Genomic DNA, 16158 nt, shown 5'->3' with positions numbered 1-16158 from the left:
ACGCGTAATTCTCCGAGATCATAACAAGAAACATAGTGGATTGTTTGATTGTTTTCACAAGTTGTGCCCAACTGCCCATACATGATCTCCTTTTTGGATCATGTAGTCTATATAGCTCTGAAAATAAACTTCGGCGTAGAGCAGTGTGAAGATGGCTTGTGAAACCAGCGCGAGTGTCATCTCCTTTAAAGCTTATGAAAACATCATATATTTTTAGAGATACTATAGCAATGCCGCTGTGAGTTGAAGAAAGCAGCCATGGCCACACGAAAGTTGGAAGATGTGACCAAAGCGTATACTACAAAGGTTGAGCATTAGATATTTGGGTTAAACGTGCTTTTTCTTTAATTATAACATTTTTATAATGATAAATTCTTAGGTGAGTCCACACCTAAGTATTTAGAATATTTTTAACCTATACAAAAAATTATTCCGTGCTTAATTTTAATCCTAATTTTTTTTTTTGAAGAAGAAAATGATTTTGCTGGAAAGTGAAGGAAAATTTATGTTATGAATTAGTCCTACTTGTTGAATGTATTTTTTAATGATTTTTTAACATTGTAAAAAGTTTTTTTGCGGAAAATGATTTCAAAATTTGACTTTTTGTTCCAAATTTACTTTACCTTTATCTTAAACATTTGATTTATAAAAAAAAAATTCATATTTAAATTATTCCATATTAAAAACTCTAATTGTTGGTAAATGAACATTTTATAAAGTGTTAAATATGGCTTTGCAAAACATTATTTAAAAAGTTTAAAATGAGTCAACAAGTCCTAGTTCAACTGACAAAAAATTGTCGAAATTGTTAGACCAGTTGTCATGATCGGGGTTCTAAATTCTAATCCTGACTCTTATGTGTTGGTTTATGATGACTTTATCATTTTGTGTGTATAATAAAAATAATGAGTTTAAAACTAATTAATCAAATTTAATTTTAGTGTTGAGTTGAAATATATATATATAAATCCTAGATAGTTCTCCTACCACTAATCCTAACTTTAATTGTATCAATCAATCATAGCCTTTAGATCATTTCTTTTTGTGGATAAATCAAGAGTTAGATAATAAGTGAAACAATCACCTGTTTTAATGTGTTTTTAGTGTCAAGCCTTTTCAATTGACATTCTCACTATAATAAAAATGGTTTTGTGAATTTATTATTTTATAATATATATGTTTTATATTCCTCCTCATACATATATATGGGCATGTGAAATTTCTATTTGGAAGGGTTATTAGTGTTGCAGAAGAATGATATGTTTCTGAAATTTTATGATTTTATTGTATCTTTCTTTTTCTTTTTCTTTGTATTTAACGAGTGAGACTATATTGTTGATTTTGCAAGTATATATAGATTTTGATGCTCTTTATTCTATTTTAACACATTATCATAGTCATTGTATAACCATTCTACCCAACCCTTTTTTTCATCCTTATTTCTTCATTTCTTTCCCTTTTAATATTCAATATTTTTTTTCTTCTTAGCATTCTTATTGTCTAATTTGTGATATTTCTGTAGTGGGACTTTGCATGATATTTACGAAACACTACAAATAAATTGTTTGAAATGCAATTACAAATATAATTCATATTGTTAATATTTTTAGTTAGATTTTATTGCTAATATTATTTTGATAACATCTATTGTTTCAATTATTAATTTACTATTTATACAAATAATTTTTTGACGCTTCATTATAAAACAACGCATAATGTCCGTACATCGCACACTACTACATTTACCAAGATCGATGCTCCACACATTCCATTGAACCATTTTGATTTTATGTCATTTCAAGATATTTTGAATTCAACTGAAGAAGAAAAAATAGTTGGTAATGATTATTAGCTTTCGTTTTAATTTAAATCTCATATATTGATTGATATTTTAATCTAAATAATATGTCTCTATTTTAGTTGTTTTATATGCTATTGCGCATGTGATTGAAAGAAGTGAATTCAACATTATTATAATATAAAATATCGTATAACACCGATACATCACAGGGGTGTGAGACTAGTTTTTTTTATAATGATGAGGGCATAAGCCCAGAAATATTTTGTAGAACTAAAAATAGTATTGAAATTATCTAAAGACTAAACTTAAAATATTTCCATTTTGTACGGATCTTTAAGCCTAGGTCTTTTTATTTATTAGGCAAATGTTGAAAAAATAAAAAGTATCGACAATAGTTAAGAAGTTTAATTTAGAAATGTTTAAAGGAGAAGCCATACTCTAAATTCGCAGATATACCATTATAGTAGGCGAAGACAATTGGGACAACCTTTGGACTATTAAAATGGTGTTGAGAAGCTTCGAATTAGTGCCTGGTTTAAAGGTAAATTTTTTCAAAAGTAAGCTTTATGATATTAATTTGGATGATAGTTTTTTGCGCGCATCTTCGTCTTTTTTGCATCGTGGTGTGGATTCCTTTTCGCTTTCTTGGCATACCGGTAGGTGCTAATCCTAGAAGAAAGGCTACTTGGCTCCCTATTATTGATTCCATGAAAAAGAGACTTGGTGTTTGGAATAGTCTTCTTTTATCTATTAGAGGAAGAGTCACTCTCATAAATTCCGTTCTTTCTAGTTTACCTCTCTATTTCTTTTCTTTTTTTAAAGCGCCGGTTTGTATTTGAAGGAAATGATGAGCATTCAAAGGAATTTTTTATGGGATGGAGGAATGGATAGATCGAAAATATGTTGGGTTAGTTGGGATAGTATTTGCCAACCAAAGGATAAATGAGGGTTAGGCATTAAAAACTTGGAGTCATTTAATTATTCACTCTTATGTAAATGGAAGTGGCGGTGTCTGAATGATTTGTCTGCTTCTTGGTTCAATCTTTTGCATTTTCGTTATGAATCTTTTGCCGCTAATTTCTTATATGGGGAAGGGATGGAGGGTCTCAAACATGCTTCAATTTGGTGGCGGGATATGTGGAAACCAGGAGGCGCGGAGGAAGGGGGATGGTTTGTTAATAATATTAGTAGCATTCTCGGCGACGGTAACCATATAGCTTTTTGGAAAAAAAAAATGGTTAGGAATGGTACCGTTAAGTGAATTGTATCCATCTTTGTTTCAAAAATCAACTCATAAAAATGCTTGCATTTCAAATATGGGGATATGGAATAACAACATGTGGTCTTGGAAACTCAATTGGATGGAAGCACTTGATGATGCAGATATTGAATCCTTCAATGAATTGCATCAATTGCTTGAACAAGTTCAGCCTAACAGAGCTTCTAGCGACAGGCGAAGATGATCATCAAATTCTGATGGTTCTTTTTCGGTTCGATCAGCGTACATGATTTTGCAGGACAGACGTGTAGGTACTACTCTGGATACAAATACAGTGGCAACGTTGAAAAGATTATGGAAGAACAATGTTCCATCAAAAGTTAGCGTTTTCGGTTGGCGGTTGTTACTTGAAAAATTACCAACCCGGGAGGCTTTATTTCGCAAAGGGATTATCACGAATAATCATGAGAGAAGTTGCGTATTTTGCTTCAAAGAGGTAGAGGACATACAACACTTTTTTTCCACTTGCTGCATTACTTCACAAATTTGGCGGAAAATATTGGTTGGGCATTAATGTCATCCCTTTTGAGGACGTTACAAGTCATTTCACTTTGTTTGGTGAATTAGCAAAATGCAATCATAGCGAGCGAATTCGTCATATAATTTGGTTGGCGACGACGTGGAGTATTTGGCGTACGCGTAATAACATTATTTTTAGAGAAGACTGTGTCAACATATCATCTTTAGTGGAACAAATTGTTTATTTTTTTTTGTTTTGGTTTATAGGCCGAACAAGGAACAATGATAATTTAGCTTTCTCTCAATGGTGTAATAATCCTTTAGATTGTTTTAAACTCATCTAAAGTGATATATTCTGAATTGTAAGAGTTGAGTATCTCTTATACTCCTTATAATTTTTTTTTTGCTTATTAAAAAAAATCAATTGAACTGAACATGAAACTTGATGCAAATCTAAAATTAATTAATTAATTAAAGATGTATAGTACTAATATGAATGTATAAGCAATTTAGTCTATGGTGAGGAGTTTGAGTAATATGCTAAAGTTTTTGGGTACAATTGTACAAGTAGAGATTATATTTGAGACCGCTGTTCCATTTGGAAGAAGATCTTGGAACGGTGAATCAAGAGAAGAATTCGGCGAGAGGATGCTGCCGTGATGACCAATTAACTTTGCGGAGAGCAATGATAATGATGTTGTAGTTGAAGTTTATGAGGTTGAAGATATGAAGAAGATGAAGTTGAAAATGATGATGATGAAAACATGGTGATGAAAAACTTAGATCCAAAAAATTAGCATCTCCTTTTTTTTTTGTTATTTTTAGAATCATTTTTATTTATTTCTTATCTTTTTAAAAATTATATTTGTTATTAAAAATAATAAATTTGCTGACGTGGAATTATTATTTGCCGCATAGTATTGTCACATAAGCGTTTTTGTTGTTGACGGGTTAAAAAATAGGGTGAGAGACAAAAGTGCAAAAACATTCAAATTCAAAATAGGGGGCTAGAATGTTTTATTTTAAAGTAGGGGCCAAAATCGCGTATCTTGTAAAATATGAGATCAAATATGCAATTAAGCCTTAAAATTAAGTTATTGAAGTCAAATAGTTAATGAGTTTTATCAAAGAATGAATCTTTGAGAAAAATAGATGATGATTACTAAATGGAATAATTTCATAGCCGAATTTTACTTGGCCGCCAAACTATAAATTATCAAACTTTTGCCACCAACTCGAGAGTTAACTTCAAATAAAAAAAGAATTTTTTTTTTTGAAAACTTGGTATCCGATCTTAGGACCGACTAATCCAAGAGATCAATCCCACCGCCTATTTGCGGGGCCCATTTAAAGTGAATTTTTTTTTCCCACTTATCCACCGAAATTGGCCCGGGGAAGAAATGCGACTTGGATCCTCTGCAGCAGCAAATATCTGCTGCAATGCCTGCTGCTAAATCAACAGCATTTAATTGATCATGCGGCTTGAAATAGAAGTCACGAATAACATTGATTGTGCGGTGGATACAGGTTAACTAAATCACATATTTCCTACAGACTTTGTGCGTCTTCTTCGCAGCGGCGGTGTCGACGTCATGCAATCTCATCTGTGGCGGAAAAGAGGAGGGCGGCTGCAGTGAGCAGTGGAGCTTGTGCAAAAGCATAAAGGGATAAATCTAATTTTGTTGGAGAGTATACAGTATCAATGAATTCTCCCTCTTCTCCATGTAATTTTGAGTATAATTCATTGAATTGAATTGTATTTCTATTTGAGTTAATTCTATTGGGGCAAAAGCTGGGAAATTGATTTTTACAAACATGAGAGACTCTTTGATCGATTATTTGAGTCATGTTCATCTTGGGGATTAAACCAGAAGATATATGCTGTGAAACGAATGATTTTGTGTCTTTTATTTCAAGCCATCAGATCAATCAGATAGTCCAAATTTAGCAGCAGGCATTGCAGCAGATATTTGCCGCAACCGAGGATCCATTTCCGAATAAATGAAAGGTTAAATCGAAACGAGGACGAAACCCTAAATTAAAGCTGACTTTGTGTGTGTTTGGTTATGCATCGGCGATAATTGAGTTTTGTAGAATTGAGTTTGACAGAATTGATTTTTATTAAAAGTGAGTTTGGTAGAATTGATTTTTGTTTAGATACGTTAATGTAAAAGTGATTCTCATCAATTTATGTTGTTTAGTTAGTTTGAATCAAAATTGATTTTAGATGTACAATTACCAAAATGGGTTTTAAGTATATTTAAAACTAGATCTCATAGTTATTTTTTTTTCCTGGTATTATTTTAGTTTTTTCTTTTACTTTTTTTATAATAGTTTTTTCTTTTAAGTTATTTGACTCTGTAACCTAAAAATATATAGCAACTTGTGCCAAAAATAAAATGAAATATGTATTTTAAAAACAAATAAAATAAGTAATAAAAAATATATAACAAATTTTTTGTCCGTCAAAAAAAAAAATAAAAATAAAAATAAATAAATATTTTAGTTCTTTTTCCCTTTCCTTCCACCACTAGTTCCGGCCGGTCGTTTTCTTCCCTACTGTCGTCGTCGTTTTCTCTCCCTTATACTAGTTTCAGGCGTTATCTATCAATTGCTAATATTGGCTGTTGAAAGCAAAAGTTAAATCCCTAATTTGGGGAGAAAAACCCTAATTTGGTGATTACCGTAAATTATAAGCTTGGTTTGTTTCGTCTCAAAACTCTGAGAGTTGATACACAGAGACATTCTTCTCCATCATTCGATCGATCAAATGTCGCTTTTAAGGTTCAGGTTTGGTTCTTCTTCTTCTTCTTCTTCTTCTTCTTCTTCTTCTTCTTCTATTCCCACTTTTATTATTCCCTTGTTCTCAAGGCGATTATACTCTCACTCTACATTCATTCCCAATCATGATATTGCGGTTAAAAATGCTGCTTCCTCATTCCATTACATGCTCTGTAAGAATCCTACCCCATCCATTGTTCGATTTAACAGGATTTTAACTTCCCTTGTTAAGACTAAAAACCATTACACCACTGCTATTTCCCTTTATCGTCAAATGGAATTCAAGGGGATTACCCCTAACTTAATTACTTTTAATATATTGATAAACTGTTATTGTCACCTAACTCATCAAATTACTTTTTCCTTTTCTGTATTGGGAAAGATTCTCAAGTTGGGTTATCACCCAGATACTATAACCTTCACCACTCTTATTAAAGGTCTATGTCTTAGTGGCCATGTTCAGAAAGCATTGCACTTTCATTACCATCTTCTGGCAAACGGATTTCAGTTGAATCATGTTAGTTATGGGACTTTGATTAATGGCTTGTGTAAAACCGGGGAAACTAGAGCCGCCCTGCAAATGTTGAGACAAATTGAAGGGAAATTGCTCAACACCGACGTCGTAATGCATAACATAATCATTGATAGTTTGTGTAGAGATAAATTTGTAACCATGCTTATGACTTATATTCTGAAATGACCGCAAAGGGAATTTCTCCTAATATTGTCACTTTCAATTCTCTAATCAATGGATTTTGTATTGTTGGTCAACTGAAAGAAGCATTTGCTTTGTTTGATGAAATGGTATTAAAAAACATCACCCCAGATGTATATACTTTTAGTACATTGATTGATGCATTTTGCAAGGAAGGAAATGTGAAACAAGCTAACAATGTGTTGGCTATGATGATGAAAGAAGGTATAAAACCAAATGTCGTTACTTATAATGCTTTAATGGACGTGTATTGCTTAGTTAATCAAGTGAACGATGCCCTAAATATATTCAACACTTTGGCCGATAAGGGAGTGACTCCTAATGTTCGGAGCTACAATATCATGATTAATGGATTATGCAAGATAAAAATGGTGGATGAAGCCATGAATCTCTTTGAAGAAATGCAAAGCAAGAAGATTGAACCTAATACAGTAACTTACAGTACTCTTATCGATGGTTTGTTCAAATCGGGGAAAATCTCTTTTGCATTGGAGCTTGTTGATGAGATGCATGGTATAGGTCAACCTGCCGATGTAATCACGTACAATTCTTTATTACATGCTTTGTGCAAAAATCATCAACTTGACAAGGCAATTGCATTTGTTGATAAAATTAAAGGCGAAGGTATTCAGCCAAATGTTTGCACATACAATATACTAATTGATGGACTATGCAAAGGTGGAAGACTTAAGAACGCTCAAGTGATTTTTCAGGAGCTTTTGACTAAAGGCCATAATGTAACTGTTTGGACGTATAATGTTATGATAAATGGGCTTTGTAAGGAGGGCTTGTTTGATCAAGCACTTGCATTATTATCAAGAATGGAAGACAATGGTTGCATTCCTGATGTTGTAAGTTATGAAACAATTATTGATTCTCTCTTTCAAAAAGGTGAGAGAGATAGGGCAGATAAACTTGTACATGAAATGATTTCTAAAGGTCTCTACTATAAGAGTAAAACGCAGTAAGTTGTTTTGGGTAGGAGAGGAGGAATGAGGATAATGGTATCATTCCTGATGCCGTAACTTACGACTCAGTGCTATGTTGTAAGAGTGCATTTGGCTTCAGCCTGTTATGCTGAGATGATACTCCAAATTTCTGCAGGAGTCAAATATTTTAGGAGCAGGTTTTGATTTTTTGGAGACTAGGATTGACCATCCCCTTGGAAGCATTTTAGGGGCCTGTTTCGGTTTCTTGTATTTTATACTACATTTTTATTTTTTTTGTACGCCTTGTGCTTTTTAATATATTCTTTTCAGCATTGAGAAAAAAAAAATAGCAAACTCGTGCAATTGTAGTTGTTATTGTGTTGGTTTATTGGTTATGCGATTTTTCTTTTCATGTCCTACCTTTATGTTGTTTCCATTGTATTGAACCAACTTCTATTACCCTATATGAGCTTGAAATTTGCAGTGAAGACTTTACTACTTGTGAATTAACAACTTTTTTATGTTAGGTAGTGATATAAAGGTTCCTTTGTCCTTCCCTATTCACCTAGGCTTGAAGTTGAACATGTTAAATTAACTGATCTATATAATTTAATCTGTAAAAGTTATTTGTAATTGGTGATTTTTTGTCATTTAAGATTTTTGTTGGTCACTGTTTGTGTGTGTTTTTTATTTATTTATATCAATGAGGGCTGAAGCCAGACTGTTTGTGTGATTTTTGTTATAGTTCTCTCTGTATTTGCATTCGTATTACATCAATGTCATTTAAGATTTAGAGTCTTGTCATTATATTTTCGTTAGGATTTAATGAATATGCGTTGACAGTGTATAGATTTTTCACTCTCTTAATCTAAGCTCATTCCTTTTCTTTTTAAATTCTGTAATAGGGTAGGAAAGGTTCTGGAAAATATTCTGTTTGAATCAACAATTGCCATGGTTCTGGAGTATCCGCTTACTCTGTTACAGCTGTAAGGCCAATTAGAGTTCGTTTGGATTAGCTTATTTTTGAGCTTATGCAAATAGCTTATGCAATTTTTATGTTATATAAGTTTGTCAAGATAGTTAGTTTATGATAAATTAGTTTATAAAAATACAATTTTCACTAGTGTGAACTTATAAAATAGCATAAAACCTAATTTATATTACATAAGATGTTTGCATAAGCTCAAAAATAAGCTAATCCAAACGGGCCCTTAGTTCTTTTCCTTGTCTCAATGCTACCATTCCTGAGCGTGAGTAGAGTGTGTTAAGAGTAGGTCTGAAAATAATTTTATAAGTGGGTGTTAGGACTGTTCATGGTTCAGTTCAGACAGAAAACTAAACCGAACCATAACAATGTTTCAGAAGAACCGAACCGAAATGCTATAGTCTTCTCCGAACCGAACTGAACTGGATTAATGGTTCGGTGAACCGGTTCTTAGTTTCGAACTGAACCAAACTGTTGTCATACAGTTTTTTCCCAAACCATTTTTTTGGGTGAACCGAACTGTTTTTAAGACATCCTTATGTTGCTAGTAATAATATAACATCATATTTAAAGCTTTACCACAAGATGTATTCTGGCCTTCTATGATGCTTGAATTTCATTTGGACTGTAACTCTATTCTATTTTAGCTGACTGAAAATTTATCATGCAAATGTAATCACAAAGCTGCCATATTCTGTGTTTTTGGTATCTTATGAAGACTTGTTCTCTCCATATGCAAGTTTTTGGTATGTTATGAAGACTGGTTTACTAACTCTTCCTTTGTTACAGGCTCAAACGGTTGAGATAATACTATGTATGTTACTTTAGAATATTTTCTGTCCCTAAATCTAAAAAAATGAGGTGAAAAATATATGGTTAAAAGTCAATTTTTTGCTTCTATCAAATAGACACATTGAATGTCTTGATCTTAATTTGTGTGATTGATTCAGCTGAGGCATGATGCACTAAATATGGCAGGGCCTGAAGCTAGTTTTAGACCACAGGAAGAGACCTATAATGCAAAGTTGTTAAACTGCGGTTATAGCGGCTCTATTGTGTAGCAGAATTTTAATTAATCACTATTGTTCTGTGTTGCGCTATTTAGTATGAAGTGTTGCAAATGCTGGCGTCACAGATTTTGAACAAACCAAATTTTCCAAGATCCGTGATTGACAATACTGATAATGAAAAGTAATAACCTGACTTACCTATGATGGCCTGTGGTTTGTTACTGGAACTTTTTGTCTTGAAGTTTATATGTGTCTACTTGGGATTGTTGACCTTCGTTCTGTTGTCATTGGCTTACCTAAAGATCTATGATCTATCCAGGGACATGGCTTCCATTAGAGTTTTTTACTTTGAGAAATGTGGTAAGATGTAGTTTGCTTACCAAATAATCAATAATTCTTACAAGGGGATTGAACCGAATGGGAGCTAAGAGCCCTCCCTCGTGCGTGGCCTTCACGCATCAATTCGGCTGCAAGTCGCTGCGTGGCCTTCACGCCCGCGTCGCCTCTCCTCAGGTCTCCTTCGTTCCCTTTTCGTTCTGTAAGCTTTTCGCGTTCTCCTTTTGGGATCGTCTGGATTCGGCAGAAAGGTTTGTGCAGAAAACTTTCGATTTCTATCTCCTTTTCAATTTCCTTTTTGATCTCCTTTTCAATTTCCTTTTCGATTTCCTTTGTCTCCTTTTTGATATATATGGATGGGTTTGGGTTTCGTTTTCATTCATTCGCTTTCTCTCTCTCTCTCTCTCGCTCTCTCTTTCTTTGTTGTTTGTTTTGGGGTTGTCTCAGATGGCTGGTAGGTTTGTGCGATGCAGTGCCCGGAAGAACTTCCTGACGTTTCAAGGTCTGGGTCGCAAGGATTTGGGAGGTAACTGGTTATCTGAGTTCGTCTTGATTCCAAGGTTTATTTTCTTGCTTTATTTATTGATGATTTTTTTTTTATTGTTCGGTTTTGGGATTGTGGTTGATTCTTGTGTTTTCCTGTTGGCTTGATCATGATTTTGTTGTTCCATTTTTTGTACTATGCAGTGCCGGGAAGAACTTCTTGGAGTTTCAAGGTCAGGGTTACAAGGATTTGGGAGGTGACTGGTTATCTGAGGGAATGGTTCTTCTTGATGCTAAGGTTTGTTTCTTGTTTTATTGTTGATTTATGGTTCATTTATTGTTGATTTTTGTGTTTGTTTGTTATGCTGTGTTGTGTGGGATTTTTGTTATTCTTTTTGCTTTGTTGTGGTGGTGATTTCGTTTTTCAAATTCTAGGGTGGAAAAATTCACACTACTGTTCGGAAGCAGCTGCTATACCTGTTTCAGAGGAAGTTGGAGAAAAGACTTGTCTATGTTTTGTTTGTGGTTGATGCCAAGGTGTGTATTGTTTTTACAATTTTTATCCTTATTTATTCTTTCTCCTTCTCATTAGATTTTGTGTGTTTTGGTTGTTTGGTCGTTTAATTGAAGGGTTTATTTGTGATTTTTATTTCTTTTGCAGGATTTGATTTTAATTCTTTGTTTCATTTCAAGGTTTGAATTTATTTCTTGTTTTATTTGTTATTCTATTTTGTATATTTTGTATCTTGTTTCTTTTTCATCTAACAATGGAGTTATTTCATTGATTTAAATCAAAATTTGATCCAACCCTTTGTTTAGTTACATGTTGTATCGTATTTGCTGTTTGTGAACTCAACGTGTTTGTTTTTTTATCACGATACATGATGTGGTTTCAGCACCAAGATTTGCTTCTATGTGTTTGTCATTAATGGATATTTTTCATTCGATTTTGTGTATTTTGATTCTTTGCAGCTTCCATGGTTAAAGTTACACTATAGACCATCTGGTACCATTCTTGCTTTTGATTGTTTGCTCTAAATCTCCAGGTACGTCACGTCGTTTGGGTTATTCATTCATTCATTCTTCAATCTGATAGAAAATCATGAAATTTATCAGAGTATTTATGTTTGTATTTCGTATACCTTGAACTTATGGGACCGAGTCTCGATGACCTCCTTTACTACTGTAGTGGCAAGTTTTTGCTAAAATCGGTTTTGATGTTGGCTGATCAGATGGTAATCATTCATTCATTTCATGACTTGTTACATATTTATAGCAGGAACACATATCATATAAGTGCTTATGTATATGCTATTTCTATAAAGAAAGATAAAATAAACTCGAACTGTTTTCATATAAGCTGTTTTCGACTGAAAACAGCTTGTGGACATGTAATAAGCTGTTTTCACAAGCTCTTCCAAATAGTCACAGAAATACTTATGTCAGTAGATAAACTAAAATAAGTTGATCCATACATAGAATAAGCCTTTTTTATTTCTCTGAATACAGCTTACGAGGATAGAATTTCTACATTCGAAGGGATTACTGCACAAAGATATCAAACCAGATAATTTCCTCATGGGTCTTGGGAAGAAAGCAACTCAGGTAGCTAGCTTAATTAGTATATTTTTTCCTATGTATAATTCCTCTTTATACTTCCAATTTTTAATATATGATAATTTATGAAATATGTTACCCTCGCAGGTTTGTATGATTGATTTTGGACTTTCAAAAGGATATATGGATCCTATCAGTTACAGGCATATCCCTTACAAGTATAAGAATTTTCTGTTTCTACTTTTCTGTTGCGAGTCTTTTCTCTTGATGAAAATTAAATTCATTTACATAATAACATGTTAATGAATTAAATTCATTTTGAATTTTGGATTCATTTTTAGTGTCTTATGCCTTAATGTTTTGTTTTACTTTGATAAATTCATCCAGAGAGAACAAAAACTTAACAGGAACAGCGTGTTATGCAAGTTGCAATACTCATAAAGGAATTGGTGAGTACTTAAAGAATTTCGCCTTCTTTATATGTAACCAACAATTTTCTCTCTAAATTTTGGTTTTACTTCTTCAGAGCAAAGTCGCAGAGATGATTTGGAGTCTCTTGGCTATGTTCTTTTGTACTTTTTAAGAGGAAGGTACGTCTCACCCTAATGATTGTACTGTCACCACTTTTTGTGAGTATCAGTTGCTCCGAGTTTCTTTAGGTAAATGTAGGGCTTAACTATATGGTTCTTGCATTTTAGCCTTCCTTGGCAGGGTCTGCAAGCTGCCACCAGAATGCAAAAATATGAAAATTTTTACGATATGAAGTTCTCAACTCGTGTTGAGGTATGCGCATCTTGTTTCCCCTTGTTACATACTCGCTCCGGAATTGAACATAAGTGAAAAAGTACATCTAAAATAGTTTCGTGACTACAAACTTCTTGTTCTTAGGTACTTTTGCAAGTCATATCCCATGGAGTTTGCGTCTTACTTTCATTATTGCCGCTCCTTGTCATTTGATCAACGACCAGATTATGGATATTTGAAGCGCCTGTTTCGTGAATTGTTGTTCACTTCTAAAGGTATTAACTGAATGTTTATCATGCACAAGTAATGACTTGTTTAAGATGTCAATTTGCATAAACGTTGGTTGATTAATTTTGTCCGATTGCCATTAAATGTCGTTGTATCATTTTTTGCATAGTTAAGATTAAAGCTGGTCCAAGTCCCGGGCAATTTGGTCTGTGAAGTTGATAATTCTCGATATCATTGGTCCTTCTGAGACAGTTTTATTGGACTAAATTGACTGATCCAGAAGGTCTTCATACGGTCGAGGGTTTTAATTTCATTAATTTCAGAGACTGAAGTGTCTGATTCCTACAATTTCAAATACTAAACCGATACGTAATTCAATTCTTATATATACGTCATCTATTAATGCAATTGAATCTTGTTTGGCAGGATATGAGGCTGACTATTTATATGACTGGACGATTTTAAAATATCAGGAGATTATACAGGCAAAGGAACAAAATCTATCAATTGTGCGTGATTCCTTAATTTGCCGAGTTTGAATTTCCATTTTGAAAGTTTGTGAAGATTAGTAAACTTAGTTAGGATCATTGTATAAAGTGTACCTTACACTTATTGTAATCAACTTTTCTCATTGTATCAATTCGAAATAATCAATCTTTCTCTCAATTAGTTTTTCTCTTTGTTGAGCTCTATTATGCTTTGTGAATTTTTGTTTCTGCGTGTTGAAATTGTTATATGGAATCTTGTTTTGAGTACTAAACCTATTTTTCCTTGATTTAACAATTTCATGAAATTTTTGACAATGTTCATGCCATAACTTGAGGGTTAAGATGCATCATAGAAACTACTGCATCTTACACCGGAGGTAAAACGATTTTTTTGCATCAATTTCTGATTCTATCAAATTGTTTCTTTGAATTTACTTGGGCGAAGTGGTTGAATTTGAACCTGATATCTTTTTTACTATTGTGTTCATATGTTTTTCCCCTTTGACAGGGAGCTAAGAATTGAAGAGGGCTGGATGAATTTAAAACAAATACAGTAAATAGATAAAGAGACCGATTAATATTTGTTTATATTTAAACTATTGTATTTGTTGATATTTAAACCATCATATCACTATTCATAACTCATCAAAGTTATTTCTACTAAATTTTTAAAATACAAGTGTGATTCTTTAAATGGTATCACTATCATCATCACATCATGTTCAATATCGTCCCCATCATCATTTTTAAGGTCTTTCCTCATCATTATCATGTGTAATCTGTTACGTATCTTTCTCTATGTTTTGCGTGTCTATAAGGGCAGCTTCGTTCCTCATTCTTTGTTGGCAACAAGTGAATTAATGTTGCTAATCACCAGCCCCAGCTACATTAGCAACATTCCTCCAAATCAATATATAATCCTCAAAGATCATTCATAATAGCGAGACGAAGCCATAATAGAGGGAATTGTTGACGCATAGTTGTAGAAAATAGAAAAACAGGGGAGGAGAAGAATGGTCTCATGGAGCCAGCAACAGTCATTGGGGGCCTACAAAGAATGATGAACCAAATTGCACATGATAATGATGAGGAAGAACCTGAACAAGTTGATGATGATGATGATGATGATGATGATAGTGATACCATTTAAAGAAACACAACTTTCTTAGATTGTGTGTGTCTATATATCCTTTGATTTTTCCTATTGCTTAGAAACACAACCGCGCGCAAACCCAAATTTTAATAAACATTGCCCGTAAAACATTTGTAACTTCCTAAATTTAAAATAATCTTTAGAAGGTAATTTAATGATTTGTAATTTATGATACTATACATTGTGTTGGGCTAAAACATTGTTGAGCAAAACATTTACCAGATTTTTAAGGGAGGCAAGAAACTAAAGGTAGACAGACATTCTTAATATGACTCATTCGGTTGTTTTATATGTTTGTTTTTCGCAAGTATCTAAACCACTAAGAGTGTGTTTGGATGAGGGATTCTAGAAATTCAAGAGATTTTAAATAATAGGCAATTCAATTGATTCAATTGAATTCCCTTAATTTTTAAATTCCAGTGTTTGGATAAAATGTTGAATAATGTAATTGAATTTCCTTCATTTAATTGAATTTCCTTCATTTAATTTTATTTATTTTAATAAAATCGACCCTAAACCCAAAAATTGGCCGAAAAACCGAAAACAATCGGCAGAAAAACCTAAAATCGTCCAAAATTCCAAAAATCGACTATAAACCCTAAAATCGGCTGAAAACCCAAAAAATCGGCCGAAAAACCAAAAATTGACCGAAAACCCAAAAAATCGACCGAAAACCTAAAATCGGCCAAAATCCGAAAAATCGACTATAAACCCTAAAATAGGCCGGCAACCCGAAAAATCGGCAGAAAAACCTAAAATCGGCCAAAATTCCAAAAATCGACTATAAACCCTAAAATCGACCGAAAAACGAAAAATCGACCGAAAAACCCAAAAATCGACTATAAACCCTAATATCGGCCAAAATATGGGTTTATAGTCGATTTTAGGTTTTTCGGCCGATTTTGGGGTTTATAGCCGATTTCAGGATTTTGGTACGATTTTAGGTTTTCGGCTGAGTTTTTTGGGTTTAGGGGCGATTTTAGATTCTTCGGCCGATTTTTTGGATGTTGGCCGATTTTAGGTTTTAAAGTCGATTTTTGGAATTTTGGCCGATTTTAGGTTTTTCTATCGATTTTTCGGGTTGCCGGCAGATTTTAGGGTTTATAGTCGATTTTTTGGATTTTGGCCGATTTTTTGTTTTTGTTTACGAAATAATACAATAACAATTACTCTGATGAATAAAGAAAATATGAATGCATGTCTGACATAC

At 33.2% G+C, this 16158-nt stretch overlaps 4 protein-coding genes across 24 annotated transcripts in view; all 4 read left to right on the top strand.

Moving 5' to 3' along the window:
- Positions 1-16158, top strand: part of LOC123909996 (putative pentatricopeptide repeat-containing protein At1g12700, mitochondrial) — an 83996-nt gene that overhangs the window by 17495 nt on the left and 50343 nt on the right. The window lies entirely within an intron of this gene.
- LOC123909999 (putative pentatricopeptide repeat-containing protein At1g12700, mitochondrial) lies at positions 6116-7150 on the top strand. Its single transcript, XM_045961024.1, has one exon. It carries the CDS (start codon positions 6310-6312, stop codon positions 7018-7020), a length of 711 nt encoding a protein of 236 aa, XP_045816980.1. The 5' UTR covers positions 6116-6309; the 3' UTR covers positions 7021-7150.
- On the top strand, positions 7122-8003 carry LOC123904783 (pentatricopeptide repeat-containing protein At1g62670, mitochondrial-like). Its single transcript, XM_045954403.1, has one exon. It carries the CDS (start codon positions 7122-7124, stop codon positions 8001-8003), a length of 882 nt encoding a protein of 293 aa, XP_045810359.1.
- Positions 9123-13973, top strand: LOC123909997 (casein kinase 1-like protein 3). Of its 21 annotated transcripts, none has more exons than XM_045961023.1 (10): positions 9123-10855; positions 10993-11076; positions 11214-11315; positions 12288-12383; positions 12483-12553; positions 12723-12784; positions 12862-12925; positions 13034-13118; positions 13224-13354; positions 13734-13973. In XM_045961023.1, exons 2-9 carry the CDS (start codon positions 11056-11058, stop codon positions 13290-13292), a joined length of 570 nt encoding a protein of 189 aa, XP_045816979.1. In that variant the 5' UTR covers positions 9123-10855; positions 10993-11055; the 3' UTR covers positions 13293-13354; positions 13734-13973. The 21 variants fall into 21 exon arrangements, with proteins under 21 accessions (XP_045816979.1, XP_045816976.1, XP_045816961.1 ...); XM_045961020.1 differs by having other exon boundaries at positions 9125-10821; positions 10983-11076; positions 11247-11315; XM_045961019.1 differs by having other exon boundaries at positions 9129-10821; positions 10983-11076.

Source organism: Trifolium pratense, linkage group LG2, assembly GCF_020283565.1.
Source record: "Trifolium pratense cultivar HEN17-A07 linkage group LG2, ARS_RC_1.1, whole genome shotgun sequence".
NCBI classification, from domain to species: Eukaryota; Viridiplantae; Streptophyta; class Magnoliopsida; order Fabales; family Fabaceae; genus Trifolium; species Trifolium pratense.
Note: the sequence above shows the minus strand (reverse complement) of the source record. Positions and strands in the feature narration are given on the sequence as shown.